Source organism: Artemia franciscana, chromosome 17 (genome assembly GCF_032884065.1).
Source record: "Artemia franciscana chromosome 17, ASM3288406v1, whole genome shotgun sequence".
In the NCBI taxonomy this organism is placed as follows: Eukaryota; Metazoa; Arthropoda; class Branchiopoda; order Anostraca; family Artemiidae; genus Artemia; species Artemia franciscana.
In genome coordinates, this window is record NC_088879.1 from 860156 (window position 1) to 879648 (window position 19493).

A 19493-nucleotide genomic window follows, 5' to 3' on the forward strand; every position below is an offset into this window, starting at 1 on the left:
TAAATTGCCCAGATGATCTTGAAGTATTAAGTTGGAAAAATCGTCAGAGAAACAGAACAGAAGTAGCGACTGAAATCGTGGATGACAGGAAAATGTTTACCGTATTGAGTCCTCCTGATGTAAGAATTAAGGAAAATTAAGGCGCAGGAAGGAGCATATGATTACGGGTGTGATTCCTGGATGTATCTATAACCAAATCTAGTCACGTTATAAATCAGTTTCGAATTTGAGGTGCATTAGCACCTCTTGACTAACATTTTGATTTTGAGTCCGTGCAGTTTTGGTCCTATTTGGTTGTTGAGTTACCTTTTTTAACTTGCAAAGATGAAACATCGGACCGACAAATACGAGCTTAAGGCCGTTATTAAGTGAACTTGAAAACATCGAGCTTCAAAACTGAAGTTAGGTTAGCCTTCTGTCTTTTAATTCTCTAGAGACCGTCGAATGTCAAAACTTCAAATAGCACCAATTATCAAGTCTTGTGAAAGGTTTTGATAGACAGCTTCCTTTGGTGAGATGCTTCGTTCGAAATATAGTAATATATTTGGCTGCGTCTTGCAAAGCTTGGTTACCGACCAAGGGAGAAGAGAAAATGAGCAAAAGAGCACTATCATTCTCAAGTACAAAATGGCCATGTATATGAAGCTGTGACGGCATGCATAGAGTGCATTTTAAAATTTATTGTTTTTTCCACTTTTTTTCCTAGGGATAGGCTATTTAAAATACCCCAGTTGATTAATTCGAAACTAAATACCAAACTTAGTTGGAAGCTTTCTTCGAGGATTCTCAGAAAACCAAAGTTTTCTTACGAATTAAATTAAAAAAAAAATTAACTGAAAGTAAGGTGTGACATTAAAACTTAAAACGAACAGAAATTACTTCGTATATGAAAGAGACCACTTCCTCGTGAACGCCCCGCTCTTTACGCTAAAGTTTTTTACTGTTTTAAAAATAGAGTTAAGAGAAAGAGTCGGACTTTAGCGTGAAGAGCGGGGCGTTGATGAGGAAGCAGCCCCTTTCATTTTTGAAGTAATTTCTGTTCGTTTTATGTTTTAATGTCACTCCTTACTTTAAGTTAAGAAACACTTGTTTTTATTTAATTTAATTTCTGAACGTTTTTGAATCAATACATGTTTTAATTTATGCTCTCCGCAGATGAATAATTAAAACGAAATTTGCCTATTTATTTATTTTTTGGGCTAAATGGTTTTCTCATAGTTTTGATCGAATGATTTTGAGGAAAAAAAAGAAGCGGGGATGGAGGTCTAGTTGCCCTCCGATTTTTTGGTTACTTAAAAAGGCAACTAGAACTTTTAATTTTTTATGAATGTTTTTATTAGTAAAATTATTAGTAAAAATAAATTTTATTAGTTAAAGATATACGCAACTCACAAATTAGCTTACGTAAAGAAACTTCTGTATTCTCATATTTTTATTACATATATGAGGGGGTTCACCCCCTCGTCAGTACCTCACTCTTCACGCTAAAGCTTAAATTTTGTCCCAATTTCTTAAGAATGACCCCTGAATAACAAAAGCCGTAGAATAAATAGTTGAAATTTCTAAAAATACTTTAACGTAAAGAGCGAGGTATTAGGAGGAGGTGAGCCAAACATATGCGTAATAATTTCTGTTCCTTTTAACAGAAATTATTATGGAATATTTACAGGAATTAATATTTACAAGGAAATAATAACAGGAATATTCTGTTCCTTTCAGTCAAAAAACTTTGTCATATTTATCATTGTTTTTTTTTAAATAATGCTAGAAAATCCTGCGCTCCCTTCATGGAAATTTTCTTCCCCCATGACAAATTCCTCCATGAAAAGTTCCCCCAACATATCCCCCTCTTCTCAACCCCTGCCCCCAACCAAATGCAAACGTCTGTACACTTCTCAATAACCATTACTAAATGTAAGCACTGGTCAGTGTTAGTAACTTGTAGCCCCTCCCACGGGGACTGTGGGGGAGTAGGTCATCCCAAAAGGCATAGTTGTAAGGATTTTCGACTACGCTGAATAAAATGGCTATCTCAGAATTTTGATCCGGTGACTTTGGGAAAATAATTAGCGTGCGACGGGGGCCTAGGCGCCCTCCGATTTTTTTGGTCATTTAAAAAGGGCACTAGAACTTTTCATTTCCGTTAGAATGAATCCTCTCGCAACATTCTAGGACCACTGGGTCGATACGATCACCCCTGGAAAAAAAAACAAAAAAACAAACAAATAAACACGCATCCGTGATCTGCCTTCTGACAAAAAATACAAAATTCCACATTTTTTAACAGTTCGTGGTTTGATACCAATAGTTATATCAAAAGAATGGCATTTTAATGCTGATTTTAAATATATAAGTTTCATCAAGAATAGTCTTACCCATCAAAAGTTCCGAGCCCGAAAATATTTGCCTTATTTTAGAAAATAGGGGGAAACACCCCCTACAAGTCACACGATCTTAACGAAAATCACAACATCAGATTCAGCGTATTAGAGAACCTTGTTGTAGAAGTTTCAAGCCTATATCTATAAAACTGTGGAATTTCGCATTTTTTGCCAGAAGACAAATCACGGATGCGTGTTTATTTCCCAGAGGTGATCGTATCGACTCAGTGGTCCTATAATGTCGCGAAAGGGCCCATTCTAACAGAAATGATAAGTTCTAGTACCCTTTTTAAGTGACCAAAAAATTGGAGGGCACCTAGGCCCCCTCCCATGGTCATTTTCCCCAAAGTCACCGGATCAAGATTCTGAGATAGCCATTTTATTCACCATAGTCGAAAAACCCAATAATTATGTCTTTGGGGACGACTTACTCCCCCGCAGTCCCCGTGGGAGGGGCTGCAAGTTACAACCTTTGACCTGTGTGTACATATAGTAATGGTTACTAAGAAGTGTACAGACGTTTTCAGGGGGATCTTTGGGGACGACTTACTCCCCCGCAGTCCCCGTGGGAGGGGCTGCAAGTTACAATCTTTGACCTGTGTGTACATATAGTAATGGTTACTAAGAAGTGTACAGACGTTTTCAGGGGGATTTTTTGGTTTGGGGGGATATTTGAGGGGGGAGGGTTACCGGGGAGGATTTTTCCATGAGGAAATTCTCATGGGGTAAGAGACTTTCAATGGAGGGGGCGCAGGATTTTCTAGCATTATTTCAAAAAAAAACAATGAAAAAATAACACATGAAAAGTTTTTTTTCTACTGAAAGTGAGAAGCAGCATCAAAGCTTAAAACGAACAGAAACTATTACGCATATGAGGGGTCTACCTCCTGGTCATAACTCGCTCTTTACGCTAAAGCATTTTTAGTAATTTCAACTATTTATTCTACGGCCTTTGTGATTCAGGGGTCATTCTTAAGGAATTGGGACAAAATTTAAGGTTTAGTATCAAGAGCGAGGTATCAACGAGGGGTGAGCCCCCTCATATACGCAATAAAAACATACGAATATTGAAGTTCGCTACGTAATTTAATTCGTAAGTTACGTATATTTTTTACTTACGAAAACGTTCGTAAAAATTATAAGTTAAAGTTGCCTTTTTAAGTAATCAAAAAATAGGAGGGCAACTAGGCCTCCTCCCTCGCTCCTTTTTTCTCAAAATCTTCCGATGAAAACTGTGAAAAAGCTATTTAGCCTCAAAAAATTAATATGCAAATTTCGTTTTAATTATTTATATGTGGAGAGCCAAGATCAAACCATGCATTAATTCAAAGACGTCCAGAAATTAAACAAAAAAAAACAAACAAGTTTTTTTAAATGAAAGTAAGGAGCGACATTAAAACTTAAAACGAACAGAAATTACTCCGTATATGAAAGAGGCTTTTCCTCCTCAACGCCCCGCTCTTTACGCTAAAGTTTGACTCTTTCTCTTAACTCTACATTTTAAAACAGTAAAAAACTTTAGCGTAAAAAGCGAGGCGTTGAAGAGAAAAAGTCCCTTTCATATACGGAGTAATTTCTGATCGTTTTAAGTTTTAATGTCGCTCCTTACTTTCACTTAAAAAAAAACTGGCTTATTTTTGTTTAATTGTAGATAGGAGCTTGAAACTACAGTAGGATTCTCTGATACGCTGAATCTGGTGGTGTAAATTTCGTTAAGGTTCTATGATTTTTACGGGTTGTTTCCTCCTCACCTTCAGCGTATCAGAGAATCCTACTGTAGTTTCAAGCTCCTATCTACAATTAAACAAAAAAAAACAAGTTTTTTTAAGTGAAAGTAAGGAGCGACATTAAAACTTAAAACGATCAGAAATTACTAGTCTCTAGATCGCGCACGAAAAATGCAGGATCAAAAATCCGTCGGCAATCCTTCAATTCGTCGCAATCCAAGTTTCTACCACCAGTCACGATCCGGTAGGGCAACGTTGAAGAAGCTACGGGGTTCTGCTCCGCCTCAAGGTTTGTCGCTTGACCTAAATCTCTTGGCTTGCCTAGTTCTTCAGCGTACCGCATTATTAGGTATGTTTACATCTACCAAGCTCCAAATACTTTTTACAAAGGCGCTGTCTATGTGTGGTAACACTTTTAAGATGTATACCTCGCTTTGATTTAATTTTCCCCATGATTTCGGCTTTGTGTGCACAACTGTACTGAAGGCTCCTGACTATTTCTCATTTTCATCATTGCATTGAAATAATTTATGAAAATTTCACACTCTATTAACAAGCAGCTGATTATACCAGCTTGTCATTTTGGTCTCTTGGGGGTATTATCGGCGATCTGAAACGATTTTTTCTGGCAACCGACTTGTAAAAATTTCAGGTAGCTGAAAATATTCTAGGGGACTGTTAGAAAACAGGAAAATAAATCGAAAAGTGGTTCCAATCATCTTACAGGTTATTGTCTTCTGCTCATGATAGTACCGATTTTGTTCTAAAAGCAATATCCTTTATCGAGTACACTTGTGAAAAAGACCTAGACATTTTCTAAGATTTCTAAGCAATTAGAGGAGATAGAGCAAAATCCTTTCAAACATTTTGTAGCATCTTCAAGAAGTTATGGCCTGATATTAAAAGCGGCATCTTCCGCCAATGAATACTTGAGTACTTTTTAAATATAAATTTTTAATTTAACATGGGATTTTCGAGTTCCATCAGTTCACTTAATCACGGCCTTAAACATCTAGACACAGGAGTAAACCATTCACAGTACCTATATTACCTTTGCTTAGTATTCTATGTGATCTGAGGATATAAGCATACTGGACAGCTGGAATCCTGGAATACAGTATTCCAGCAGGCAACAAGCTGGCGTTCCCGGTTGGAAAGATCCATAAGCTTTAAATGTACTTACTTTTCATTATTTTCCCCCAAAGTCACTTCACATGGAAGGGATGGTCCAAAAAAATTCGAGGGGACTCATCCGATTAGAAAATGAAAGTTCTGATGCCCTCTGTAAGAGTCAAAAGTGATCAGATGGCAACCAGCCCCACTCCCTTGCTCTGCTTTTCTAGCTGGTCCTCTACCCTCCAAAAACATTCGATCAAAATTTTGACGAAGCTATTTTGCTCAAAATAGTTAAAAAGTTCCAATACATACGCCTCCGAGAATGACATGACACCCACAAGTCCTGGACAAGGACAGTAAATAATGATAATTGGCAATTGCTTGAACATATGTCTTGTAATGGACAAGGGGGGCCTCTGCAAAAAGTTCTAGTGACATCGTTGATCAGCAATCTGTTCTGGCGAGTTGACCAGACTGTTGACCAAACATCGTGTTCTAGGGATCAAATAAAGGTTTTGCTGACCGACATTGTTGACCAAAGATCGTGTTCTAGGGACTAAATAAAGGTTTTCAAGACCAAATTGTTGATCAAAGATCGTGTTCTAGGGATCAAATAAAGGTTTTGTTGACCAAACATCGTATTCTAGGGACCAGATAAAGGTTTTGTTGACCAAATTGTTGACCAAATATCGTGTTCTAATCGTGGTTCACATCGTGGTTTGGTTGATCAGCACTGTGAATGAAAACAACCCAAAATCGGGTAGGTAAAGTCCAATTTAAGTGGGAAATTCCAAGGATGGATATCATTGAGGAAAATTGTTTTTGTTCTTAAAATTTTCGAAGAGAAAAACAGGCAAACAGGATTGTTATATTTATAGTTGACTTGACCTCTTACCTAAAATAAGGCATGAGAAAGTGGGTTTTTTTTAATTGCCCACCCCTTATCCCTCCAGAGGGCACTGAAAAAACTTTCCCTCCAGAGGGCACTGAAAAAACTTTCCCTCCAGAGGGCACTGAAAAAACTTTCCCTCCAGAGGGCACTGAAAAAACTTGGAAACTTAATTGAAGCTTTCAGAATTTTAGCAGACAGTGAAAAGTGCATAAATAGTGAAAGTTACTGTAACCATGAGTTCAGTTGAAAATAATAAAATAATGTCCAACTGACTTTGAAAATATTGCCGTTTATTTCCAAGAATGTTCCCACAAAACATTACTGTTGATCGACAATTGTAGATAAGCGAATCTGTCCTCGCGATTGTTGATCAACATTGTTCGTCAACAATCTGTTCGCCAGAAAAAGCCTACAGTTGGAACTTTCAGGGAAAATTTGCAACGAAGACTACACTGGCTTTCCATCTCAAACAAACACAACTTAAAAACAATGAGAAAATTCTCTTCAGAAAGTGGAATTTAATTCAGTGAACATTCCAGCCCACAGTGAAAACAGTGAATACGTCCAAGGGCCGTCTTCAGCACAACATCAAAAACACACACACACACATATATATATATATATATATATATATATATATATATATATATATATATATATATATATATATATATATATATATATATATATATATATATCCTCGTTGATACAAATTTCTGACTGTTTTAAGTTTGTACTACTCAAGGACTTTATTTCCGCTCGTTTTGAGTTTTAATACGGCTCTTTACTTTTCATCGGGAAAATGCTTTTTGTTATTCAATTCTGCAAATAAAAGTAATTATTAGTTGCCTCTAATGTAAACAGAATTCAAGTTATGGTAATTCCTTGATCTAAGAGTTTTAGACGTTTACGTCTGGTTAGTTTTTAAATTGGTAGCAGCTTAGCTAGAGCAAGGCCGTATCCACGGGAAGGGCTAGATTTAAACCCCCCCCCCTCCCTGATTGTTTTCCCACTTTTTGAAACGTAAAAAAAATTATGGACAAATTTATTACTCATTTTTGTGTAGCCACCCTTCCCCCGGAAAAAATTTTTTTTGTAAAACCCCTTCCAAAAAAAAAAATCCTGGATACGGCCTTGAATTAAATAGTTAATTTTCGCTCTGGTTTTGATCAGTTCATACTTTCTAGTTCAAGACTTTGATTTATCCAATCCTGTCAGTGTTTCATATTATGTAGGATTTGCTATTTTGCTTTTCTGAATAGTAAAATCAGCCAACTGGCACGTACAAACACACTTTTATTTTGGAGGTGGACAAATTTTTCAAACACCATCAAGCGAACGAATCAATAGAAAACCTTAGAAAGATGAAAAATTCTAATTTAGTTAGTTTTAGCTATCTTGGGAAGTTAGGAAAAAGAAACTTTCAGGGATGGATCTACAGGCCAAAGTATGACCTGAAAAGGTATTTTTGAAGTACCTACTTTCACTTTTTCTACCTCTAGAAGGCACTGACTTTAGATGACTTTTAAAAATCCTTGTGTTATAAAAGTAAAACCTTGCAAAATAGATCTTCTGCTTAAACGAAGCATAAAAAAGATATTTTCAGCTTCACAACTTTGCTCAATCCTAATTTATGAGGTTTCAAAGATCTGCAAGTACATTTGCTAAAATTATAAGAAAAAAAACATATTTATATGGCTTGAAATTCTACTCAAATAGAATGAACTGTATTTTCAAAACTAAAACAAGAGAAAAAAAAATGAAAACTGAAAATTTAGCCATATTTTTTTTTGTGAGAATTCCAATAGGCGAAAACCTGTCAAGCAGCCAAATCTCTAAGACTTAGAATTCATGATAGGGTTTATATAATAGCTTGGCAATATCCCGCCAGATTATGTTCCCAGGGGTGATCATATCGACCCGGTGATCCTAGAATGTCGCGAGAGGGCTCATTCTAACGAAAATGAAAAGTTCTAGCGCCATTTTTAAGTGACCAAAAAATTGGAGGGCACCTTGGCCCCCTTCACACATTTTTTTCCCAAAATCACCAGATCAAAATTCTGAGATAGCCATTCTGTTCAGCCTAGTCAAAAAATTATTAACTATTTCTTTGGAGACGACTTAATCCCCCACTTTCCCCAGGGGAGGAGCTGCAAGTTATAAACTTTGACGATTGTTTACATATAGTAATGGTTATTATGAAGTGTACAAACGTTTTCATGGGGACTTTTTCACGTTAGGGTGGGGGTGGGTCGGGGGGAGGGGTTACATGGGACGATCTATTCATGGAGAAATTTATCTTGAGGGAAGAAAAATTCCATGAAGGGGCGCAATATTTTCTAGCATTATTGAAAAAAAAACAGTGAGAAAATAAGTAACTTTTTTTCAACTGGAAGTATAGAGCAGCATAAAAACTTAGAACTAACATAAAATATTACGTATATAAAAGGGTCCGTCTCCTCCACAATACCTTGCTCATTACACTAAAGTATTTTTAGTAATTTCAACTATTTATTCTACGGCCTTTGTGATTCAGGGGTCATTCTTAAGGATTTGGGACAAAATTCAAGCTTTAGTGTAAAGAGCGAGATAATGACGAGGGGGCGAAACTCCTCATATACTTAATAAAAATACAGATATATGGAAGTTCGTTACGTAAGTTGATTCTTAAGATACGTATGTTTATTACTAACAAAAACGTTCGTAAGAAAAAATGCAAATTCCGTTTTAATTATTCATATGCGGTGAGTCAAAATGAAAACATGCATTAATTCAAAAACGTTCAGAAATTAATTAAAAAAAAACAAGTTCTTTTAACTGCAAGTAAGGAGCGAAATTAAAACTTAAAACGAACAGAAAATATTCCGTAGATGAAAGGGATTGCCCCTCCTTAACGCCTCGCTCTTTACGCTAAAGTTTTTTATTGTTTTAAAAAGTAGGGTTGTGAGAATGAGTCAAACTTTAGCGTAAAGAGCGCGGCGTTGAGAAGGGGCAGCCCCTTTCATATACGGAATAATTTCTGTTAATTTTAAGTTTTAATGTCGCTCCTTACTTGCAGTTAAAAAAAACTTGTTTTTGTATTTAATTCCAATAATGAGCGGGCTCATAATGCTAAGGCGGGTGCCAAATCCCAAGTGGTGTTTAGCTTTTCACAGAGGGGATTAATTATTGGTACTATTATAATGATAACAGTAAAAAAATTTTAACTGATAATGTTAACTACCACTAATAGTTTTCAGTTGCATTAAACTTCATGATTGTAAAATTACCCAAGCTCAATACTTAAAAATTTCACTTTACCTTGGGAGGGAGATCTAGAGAAACTTTATGAAAAAAACATCAAAAATATGAAACTGATATCAACTCTCTGATGATTTCTGGGAATACACTTTTTCTCATCTACGCTTTTATTATGAAAATAAGAATAGCATTAAACCCGAAAATAAGCAGAATTTATTCCGTAGAGGAGGGAGACTTTCCCTTATTCATCCACACCTCCACCTCATGGTCACAGAAACTTCGGAGAGGGGCCCATTAGATCACAAATTGGGAGTTTCAAGTCCTTTTTTTATAAACTGAAAGCGATTGAAGACCAGCCACCCGAAGGGGGGTAGGGGGTATTCTCCAAGGAATGATTTTCCGCAGGTGGAGGGTATTTTGTTGGGGTTTGACCCCGACCCCCACTAATTCTTACCTTGGCTAAAGTTCCATTTTCTAGAGCAGGAAAGGAGAGTATATTGAGCTGACGAGCAGCATATAGGACTACAACTGTCGTCGTCATCTGAAAAATAGATAAAAGGGTAATAATCAGACGAAAATGAGAAATATATACATCTATAAAATTGGTAAGTCTCAGTAACTCCCAGATAGTCACTTTTCTTCTCCTTTAAAAATAGTCCATTAAGCTATACAATACAACAAGTACCTGAATCGAGTGTTCCCTATACACAGACACAGTGAGCAGGCGTCTGATCCTCCCAAGAGAGTATACATTACGATTGTTTTTTATCCCTGTCGTCCAACAAGTTCCACTGCTAGTATAGGCCTACATATAAGACCAGTAACCTACCAAGACATAATGAAAGGCTGACAAATATTTAAATTGGATATTCTAATTAGTTTTCATCTTAAATAAGAACAATAAAAAAAAGATAACGGATATGCCAATCAGAGAAAGTAAGACTTGATGTGTCTATAAAAGAAGTGTATATCTACAAATCGATAAAATAGTGATAAAGGATCGTATCCCCCACCACTAAAGAAACTTTTCAAAAAGCAGTAACTACCGAGTTCGGATATTTCCCTCCCTAATAGGACCCAAGATTAACCTTCGATTGACCACTCGAATAAGACTCTTAACCCAGTCTAGAGTTGTTAGACTGTTGCACTGGATATCCTAGTTCTCATTAAGATCGCAACACATTTGAGTGTTTTTCCCTTTTATGAAATTACTTAATTCTTTCCATAACGATCACTTTTGACAGGTGACTTAATTCTTGATAAATTTTATATATTTGAAGCAAGCACGAAAAGTCAATTATTTAGATGCAAATTTAATAACTTTTATTTTATTTAGAGATTCGCCTACATACAGCGACATAGGGCTTGATGAAATACGTCACAGATACCAGAAAACTAGAGGGGGCGGAGTCAAGGCTTCTTGTCCCGGGACCCAGTATGCGGTAGGCTTTTATATATGTATTTGATTTTCACTGTCGCTTATCTTCTAAATGCAGACAATTTGATTTTCTAGAGTGCAGCAGGCTTCTATATATGAAGTCTCACTGTCACTTGTCTTCTAAGCGCACACAATTTAAATTTTTTCCAGAGGGTACGGGGTTGAAGAAGGATCAACTTCTATGCCATCATTTTTTCAGGGGGACGGGAGGGGGATCAGACAAGTATCAAGAGGGAAAACCCCCCACTATCATCTTGCACAGTGCTAGTCGTGATAGAACTGTAACAAGGTCTATTTCCATACTGAAATCTAATTGTAAATATGAGGTTGTCTCGAAGAGCTATCATAAATCAAGCCATTAAGGCATGTCTATTGCTTATGGGCGACTAGATAATTACCTTCAGCTAATAGCGATTACAACATATTTACGAGCAGCTTCGCCATTATAAACAAACTGAAGTCATTATTGGCAAATTATACAAGCCAGGTTAAACCCTGGGATGTAGTTCCCGGAAGGGAGAACATTTCGAGAAGATTGGCTCAAATTCGTCAAAACCGCATAAGACTTTGTGTGAATTATTAAATAAATCGTGAAATACGAAAAAAAAAGCCTCGTCCTCTCTCCTGGAGCGTAGCTCTAACATTTTGATTGGGGGGAGGGGGAGAAGGGTCCACATCCGGAGAGTCGATGGGTATGGGCTATATAATAATATTTTCTTCCAATTATTGGGGTGAGGGAACTTCCCACCTTGCCCTCGAAACGACACCACTGCCTCTTTCCATGCGTGCCTCGTGTTACTCTCTGCGTTTTCAACAAATTTTCAATACAGTCATTGACAACTATCTCAAGATTAACCACAGTTTCACATACAGACCAAATAAAATATGATAACATAAACTAAGTTAAAAAAAACAGCAAAAACAAAAAAAAATGTTTCCATAAATATCAGTCTAAATTCAAATGTGTTTATTTTTACCCTTTCTTTTATTCGAAAATTATTCCACTTCCAAAAGGAGCGTGGCGAGGGTCCCATTTTGGGAAATATGGGGGTGGGGCTTTATAAACAAAATTTAAAAACTTCGCTACCGCTTCCAGTAAAAAGAAAGAGTCCTGGCATCACTCAGATGTCGTCTTTAGTATGGGAACCACAACTGAAATACCAACAAGTTTGACCTAAAAATGTATTTATGACTTAAAAAACCCTTTGAATAGAGAAAAGATAAAAGCAAAGAAAACAGAAAAAAAAAAGAAAAAAGAAAATAAAAAGAAAAAAAGTAAATCAATATAACACCAGGATGGGGAATGTACAGCATAATAAAGGCCGTATCCACTGGAGGCGGGGTGGGGTGTTTTAATCCCCTCCCCTTAAAATGATTATTTTAATATTTATTTAAAAGGGGGCATTAATCCCCTCGCAAAAATGTAACAAAAAGGCATACAAACAATTTTCCATGGGTTTTTTAAGTTTTTTATTGTACTCCCCCCCCCCTGAACAAAATCCTGGATGCACTTTTGGGCATAATATAACGAATAAAAAAGCAACATGTCAGTTGGGCCAACAGTGTCAAGGCAAAGACTAACATGCAAGTCATAACATGTCATAACAAGTCATAACAAGTCATAACATGCAAAATCTTTAGAATTATTCGCCCTATGATTTGACTCTTGCTCTTAGTTCTACAATGAAAAAAAAAAAAAAAAAAAAACTAATGATTGGCTCAGTGTAATCAACGTTTTTGTGAACAGAAAGAAACTATTGACAAAAAAAAACTGTAAACGCAAAGCTCTTTCGTACCCTATAGTTAACTTTTTGTTTGTTAATAATTAATTCTAGCATTGCAGAGATAACAAGAATTTACTTTATGTATATTTAGTTATGAATTCAATATTTAATTATGAAATAATAATTTAATAATCCTTGGGAGTGTGGTACTAAAATATCACGCAGGAATTAGACCACAATAGAACATTTTTGCGTTTAAAATTGTCTTGAATTTTAGGCTCACATGCACATACTAGTTGGGACATCCCTTTAAAATAAAAACTATGTACTGTTTATTTCAAACCTTTCTGATTTAAATTAAACACCATTTTTACATGTTTACACTTTAAGTATAATAGTAAAAATAATGATAGTATTTATAATATTACTTCAAATATACACAACGTTTTAATGCACTTTGGTAACTTAATTTTAAATGGATCGTTAGAACAATAAATATTTTACATATATATTTGCTCCTTAGCTCAAAGGTCTCTAACCTTTGAAATAATTCGAAACCGTTTAACTTATAAAAAATATTACGCTCATATTACATTGAAGTTTAACAAAATTTTCAACAATAAAACAGGGAAGCGTCTTAAAAAATTTCAACGTTCATTAGAAGTTGAAAGTTAAACTTCGTTATTTTTTTAACAAGGTAACGCGATTTTGTTTTAAATAGTAACGAAGTGAAAACCTTAAATGAACAAGGATAATAAAAAGCCTGAAGACAAAAATTTGTATTATACGTTTCGAATCTAAGTAGCCACAGGCAAATGTTCTTACCACTGGTCTAATAAGTCTTTTATAAATAAATGAAAAAAAATTCCTACTGAAAGTAACCAGCAACATTAAAACTTAAAACGAACAGAAATCATTCCATAAAAGAGGAGGGCTGCTCCCTCCTCAATACTCCTCTCTTCAAGTTAAAAGTTTTTTTTTTCAAAAACTATTTAAGAAGGCCCTGATACTAATTACACAGCTTTTGTGTGTCAGGAACCGTTCTTAAAGAATTGGGACACAAGGTCTTTCAACGCTTTCATTTGAAGAAAGACTTGTTTTTACTTAATTTCTTATCCTTTTTAAGGTCATTGGGGAATCCCCCTGTATGGAAAATATTTTCTGGAAATCCCACCCCCCAACGGAAAGTTTCTCCCATAAAAAATTTCCCCGTGGAAAATTTTTCTTGGTGGCATTTCCTCCATGGACATTTTCTCCTGTGGAAAATCCCCCCACGTCACGTAAAAATCTCCCAGAGAATTCCGAATCCGCTGAAATTTTCCACCGGATACTTCCCCCCAAGCATCTCCACGTACAAAAAGGGGTACCAACGGGAAGTTGATACAGATAAAACGAATTTCGTATATGAATTCTAGCAAATTCCCCCGTTTAAAATTTCCCCCGAAAAGTTCACCCACGATAACTTCCATTCCAATGGAAAATTCTCCTCTTAGAAAATCCATTTCCTGAAAATGGTCCCCCCTGAAAATGTCGGTTTACTTCCTTATGCCAATAACTATATGTAAACAATGGGCAAGTTCCATAACTTGCCCTTCGTCCGGTGGTTCTGGGGGGGTCAAGTTATTTTCTAATACAAGGTTATAGTACCTTTCAACTATACCGAACAAAATGGATATCTCAGCTTTTATCAGATGATTTTTGATAAAAAAAAAAACGGCATGGGAGGGGGCTAGTTGCCCTCCAATTTTTTTGGTCACTTAAGAAAGGCACTGGAACTTTTATTTGCCGTTTAAATGAGTCCTCTTGCGATATTCTAGGACCATTGTTTCGATACGATCACCACTAAAAAAAAGCAACAAATAAGCACGCATCCTTGATCTTTCTTCTTGCAGAAAAAATTACAAACTCCACAATTTTTTCAAATAGGAGCTGGGAGCTGGGTAGAATAGGGTTCTCTAATACGCTGAACCTAATGGTGTGATTTTCCTAGATCCCCCCAGGTTTTGAGAATGCCTTTTTTGAGCATTTTTTATTGGAAAATACCCTTTTCTGGCAAACTTAATTGAAGAAAGACATTCCATCCCCCCTGCTAGATATTGAAAAATACATTATGTCCCCACACCTAAATTTTTATCAATTGAAGCCACCAGTTTTAATTAGCCACAATGTCGATTTAAGGGATATCTCTGGTATTATTTAGAGTCTAAATAAAGCATAGCAACATATTCGTACTTTTAGTACTTTTCAAGCTTCATGTCTGATACATAAAGAAAAAGAAACATGAATAAGTACATACCTGACCTATTCCAAGCATGATGAACGATGGGAACCTAAGAAAGAGCAGTCTTATTAATGAAAACATAGAACAAGAATACAGGGGGTAGACCCTTGGGCAACCCCTCTTTTAAATTAATATCATGACTAACACAATTTTCCATAGTTTTCGCACAATTATCCAGTTTTTTCATTTTTTTTTACTTTCTTTTTTTTTTTAATTAGCTCGCCCTCTCATCCCCCCAAAATATTTTTCGGTACTTGTGTACACAAAAGGTAGTCACTCTAGAACAAACCGGTTTTATCTGTCTGTATTAAGAGACAATTAGCTTACATCAGTGAAAAGTATGTGACGAATGACAAAACACATTGGACTTGTATAATTGGGCTATATATTTGGATATTAAGGAGGTGGGGATAAAGTATTTGTAGGGCGGAAAATTAGAAAACAATTCTTAAGTCATAATATGCAGAAAAATTGTAGCTAACAATCTTTGCATGCAGACCTATTATACTCTACCCCCCCCCCCCTCCAATGTGAAAATATATAGCCCAAATTTGTTTCTGAAGTATTATATTTTCATCATATTTTGGTAGGCCTATATTTTTAGGATTAACGAAACTCTACTTTTCGAGTGTGTGCCATTATGTACACAAATACCTATATTTCTGCGTATATTGATATCACCATTTCTGCTATTGCTGCTACAGCCAACCTGTCGAAACTAACTACCCTCTGAGGTCGACACACTGCACTAACAATTTGAAGCAAGAACTTGCGGATGTTCAATCCAGGCACGGACCCAGGAGGGTCCGCTTAGGTGGCACGATCCACTTAGGTGGATCGTGCCACTTAGGTGGCACGATCTGGGTTGTACTTTCCTTTGTTGACGACTCCAGTTAACGATTGAGACATTCTATTATAGGCATGTTGCACGGCCACAAATCTCATATAATTAGTTCAAACCACTTAGAGGTATTACTGCCACCATTTTTTTTTCAGACAGGTTTTGAGCAAAAAATCCCAAGCGATAATTTTAAACAACCGTCAGTAGTGATCAATCTATTTGACAAAACCACATGTATGATATGCTAAGGGCAAGGTAACTGTTTAAGGTCGATGACTTAAATCAGTTTTTTCAGTCTCGAAATTTCTCTTCATTTTCCTCGGACAAAGAAAATAATTTGATGTCATGACTGGTTCAAAAGCACTTTAATTTTTAGAAGCAATTAACTAAAATTATGTAGCAAATTCGAGCATCATGAAAAAATAATTAGTTCTACAATTATTTATTGATGCATTACAATATAATACCCATTGTCTTTGCGTTTTTTTTAAATCCTGCACCCCACTAAGATGATTGTACTACAGTTCACTTAAAGTTAAATACGTGAATCCGTGAAGATGGCTGAAACTTGCGTCGATGATTTAAATATGCGTGCATCAGAAAAGAAGAAGAATAAAATATTGAGCAAAGAAACAAAGAAGCAAAATTCATATCCAATCATAATCCAGACACCTGCGCAGGAATCTTATCAGGGGGGCATAATAAAAAGCAATTTTTTTGATAACTTGAATATTGAATGCCCAGAAATTCAATTAAATTTTGGATTTGGTGAGCACCCCCCTCCTTGCATACTTTCCTGACTGAACGAGATAGTGACATCACACCAACCATAAATATGACAAAAACAAAGAAGATTTCCAAAATATAAATAGATCGTCTTTATTGGATACCAAGCAAGGCATTGTTCAAGACATGCATGGGTTATTTAAGTTGATTTATAAATGGGCAAGGATCCCTTATGCTTATTTGCAAAAGGATAATGTAAAGGGATAATTTTGAGTTCTATCACTTAATGTAATAGTATTCAGTTTTTGTCTAAAATTATTTAAGGCACGCTAGTTTGGGCTAACATTTGTGATCGCTTTAACCCACACAAGGCTTGCTACACTGAATATGCGTGCCTATAATAGGTGATTGGGGAGTCCAAGAAAAGTTAGCTTATAGAATCCCCTTATAAATAAAACATCATGGCATATAAATATACTCTCCTTGTCCCCCACCCTGCCAGTTGAAGCGCGTGTGATCCCAATGGATATATTATGCATAGCTTAAACAATTAGGTCTGATCACACTGAATCAGTGGCGTCGTTTGGGGGAAGTAGTCGGGGCCCTGTAGATTCAAGCAGCCAGTACCACCTTCAAATCCCGATCTGGAGACTTAAAAAAAAACTTCATCAAGACGCAGCTGCTTGTTACATAATAGGGGGTGTTTTCTTCAGGATGTAAGTGTTGTTCGGTAATAGGGGATTGTTTGTTTAATTATACAAACGTTTTCTTCAAGATATCTTTGGTTGTTATGTTATTTCCTTAAAAAACCTCCGAGGGCCAGGAAAAACCCTCAGGGTCCGCCAAATCAAGATGCAGGTATTTGTTATAGAATCTCGCGTAGCTTGTTAAGACTTCAGGGTCTGCTAATCAGGCGGGGAATCTAAATAACGCCGGTACTATCACGCAAACGTTGCATCATAGTTACGTCATAGACATGTTCATAGTTACGTCATCATAGATAGTAACGTCATAGTCATGACGTTACTATCATGCAAACGTTGACGTTGCATCATAGTTTTGTCATTGATTGTTCAAAAGCCAAAGGATGTAGTGAAAAACCTTCAGGGTCCGCTAATTAAGATGCAAACGTAGGTATTATATCATTGTTTTTCCTTTGTTTAAAAACCTGCAAGGGCCAGGAAAAACTATCAAGGTTCAATAGTCAAGATACAGCCATAGACGTAATATCGTACTTTTTTCATTGATTGTTTAAAAAACTAAGAATGTAGGGGAAAACATTCAGGGTCCGCCAAATCAAGATGCAACCATAGACGTTACATCATAGTTTTTTCGACTGTTTAAAAACCTACGAGGGTCTACGAGTAGACAAAAACCCGACCATAGGAGGGGGATGGTCTTTCTTCCTCACTTCTTGGGGCAGGTGAGCATTTTTCGTTATAACTCTTTTGAAATTTGTCGACGTCAATATAATTTCATCTGAGCATAGGATACTAAGGACAAAAAAAAACAAATCCTTGAATAGAAAAAAGCTATTTATAGTTTCCTAGACTTTGCTGAGCCTCACTCGGCTCAGGTGTCCATGCTCTCTTTTAATGGATCCTAAATTATTGTAATTATAAAATAAAAATGGCAATATAATACACGATTAGAAGGGAAAAGATACGGATAAAGTGAAGCAGCATAGCAAAAAGGTAAAAGTCACCATGTGCTATGTAAAATACAACTTTTACATGAGTGAACCAAAAGCTCGAAGCAGGACCCATGAGGAAATTTTCAATATTCTAACCCACTCCCCTTACATTACTGATGGGGCTCAAAAGATTCCATTATGAATATCTGCCCAAACTACCTCAGTTTAAAATAATTAAATAAAACAAAAACCAACTGGAAGTAAGGATCAACATTTAAACCTAAAACGAAGAGAATTATTGATGAGTGGGGCTGCCCCTTCCTCAACCTTTACTCTTTACATTAAAGTCCTATAGTTCTTTAAAAAAAAACACTTTTCGTTCCAGTTCAACAGTCCTTGTGCTTGAGCAGTCTTTCTTAAAGAATTGTGGCAATAAGTCAAACTTTAGCGTAAAGAGCGAAGGTTGAGGGTAACAGCCCCTTCATATACGGAATAGTTTCTTCTTATTGTAAGTTTTAATGTTGCTCCCTACTTCCTGTTGAAAAAATATCGTTTTTTTATATATTTAATTTCAAACCGTTTTTCAAATCATGCCAGAAAATCCCTTCCCCTCCCCGTGTAAAATTTCCTCAAGAAACTTTCCTCCCACGGGAAATTATCACTGTAGAAAACTCTCCTCCAGCGGATTACATAAACTATATGTAAATAACGGGCAAATTGAATAGCTTATTGCCCTTCCCAAGGGGCTGTGGGGGTCACATCATCCCCTAAAGCAATGTTACTGGACCTTTCAACTATGCTGAATCAGACGACTCTTTCGACATTTGATTGGATATTTTGGGGGTAAAGGGGGCGTAGGATGGAGGGGGAGGGGTAGTTGCCCTCCAATCTTTTTGGTCACTCAATACAAGGACTAGAATTTTTTATTTCCGTTCGAAAGAGCCCTCTCCCGACCTTCTAGGACCAAGGGTTCAATACAATCACCCTGGGAAAGCAAAACAAATTAATACGCATCTGTGATCTTTCTTGTGTCAAAAAGAATTCCACATTTTTGTAGATAGGAACTTGAAACATCTACAATAGGGTTCTCTCATATGCTGATTCTGATTGTTTTATTTGCATACAGATCACCTTAGTTTTTGGAGTTATTTCCGTTTTTTCTAAAATAATGCAAATATTCTCAGGCTTGTAATTTGATGGGCAAAATTAAACTTAATGAACTTTAAATATTTAGAATCAACATAAAAAGCCAATTCTTTCAATATACCAATTGTTATTAAAATTCCATTTTTAAGAGTTTTACTAACTATTGAGCCGAGTTGCTCCTTACTTATAGTTTGTTACCACAAACTGTTTGATACTTTTCAATAGTTCTTATGATTATCCCAGAACTGGTATCGGACGGTAAATCTACTCCTAGTAGTTTCTATTATCTAACTCGACTACTTTTGAGGCACCAAAAATCCCACCAAATCAAAGTCTTCCGATAAAATG

At 36.2% G+C, this 19493-nt stretch overlaps 1 protein-coding gene across 3 annotated transcripts in view; it reads right to left on the minus strand.

The window, feature by feature from the left end:
- LOC136037657 (UDP-sugar transporter UST74c-like) overlaps positions 1-19493 on the minus strand; it is a 60199-nt gene that overhangs the window by 35463 nt on the left and 5243 nt on the right. For 2 of the 3 annotated variants that reach the window (XM_065720384.1, XM_065720383.1), the window contains exons 2-3: positions 14815-14848; positions 9811-9897 (exon numbers count right to left, since the gene is read on the minus strand). In XM_065720384.1, the coding sequence (XP_065576456.1) occupies positions 9811-9897; positions 14815-14848 (121 nt within the window). The remainder of the gene's footprint in view (positions 1-9810; positions 9898-14814; positions 14849-19493) is intronic. The other variant, XM_065720385.1, reaches the window with a different exon arrangement.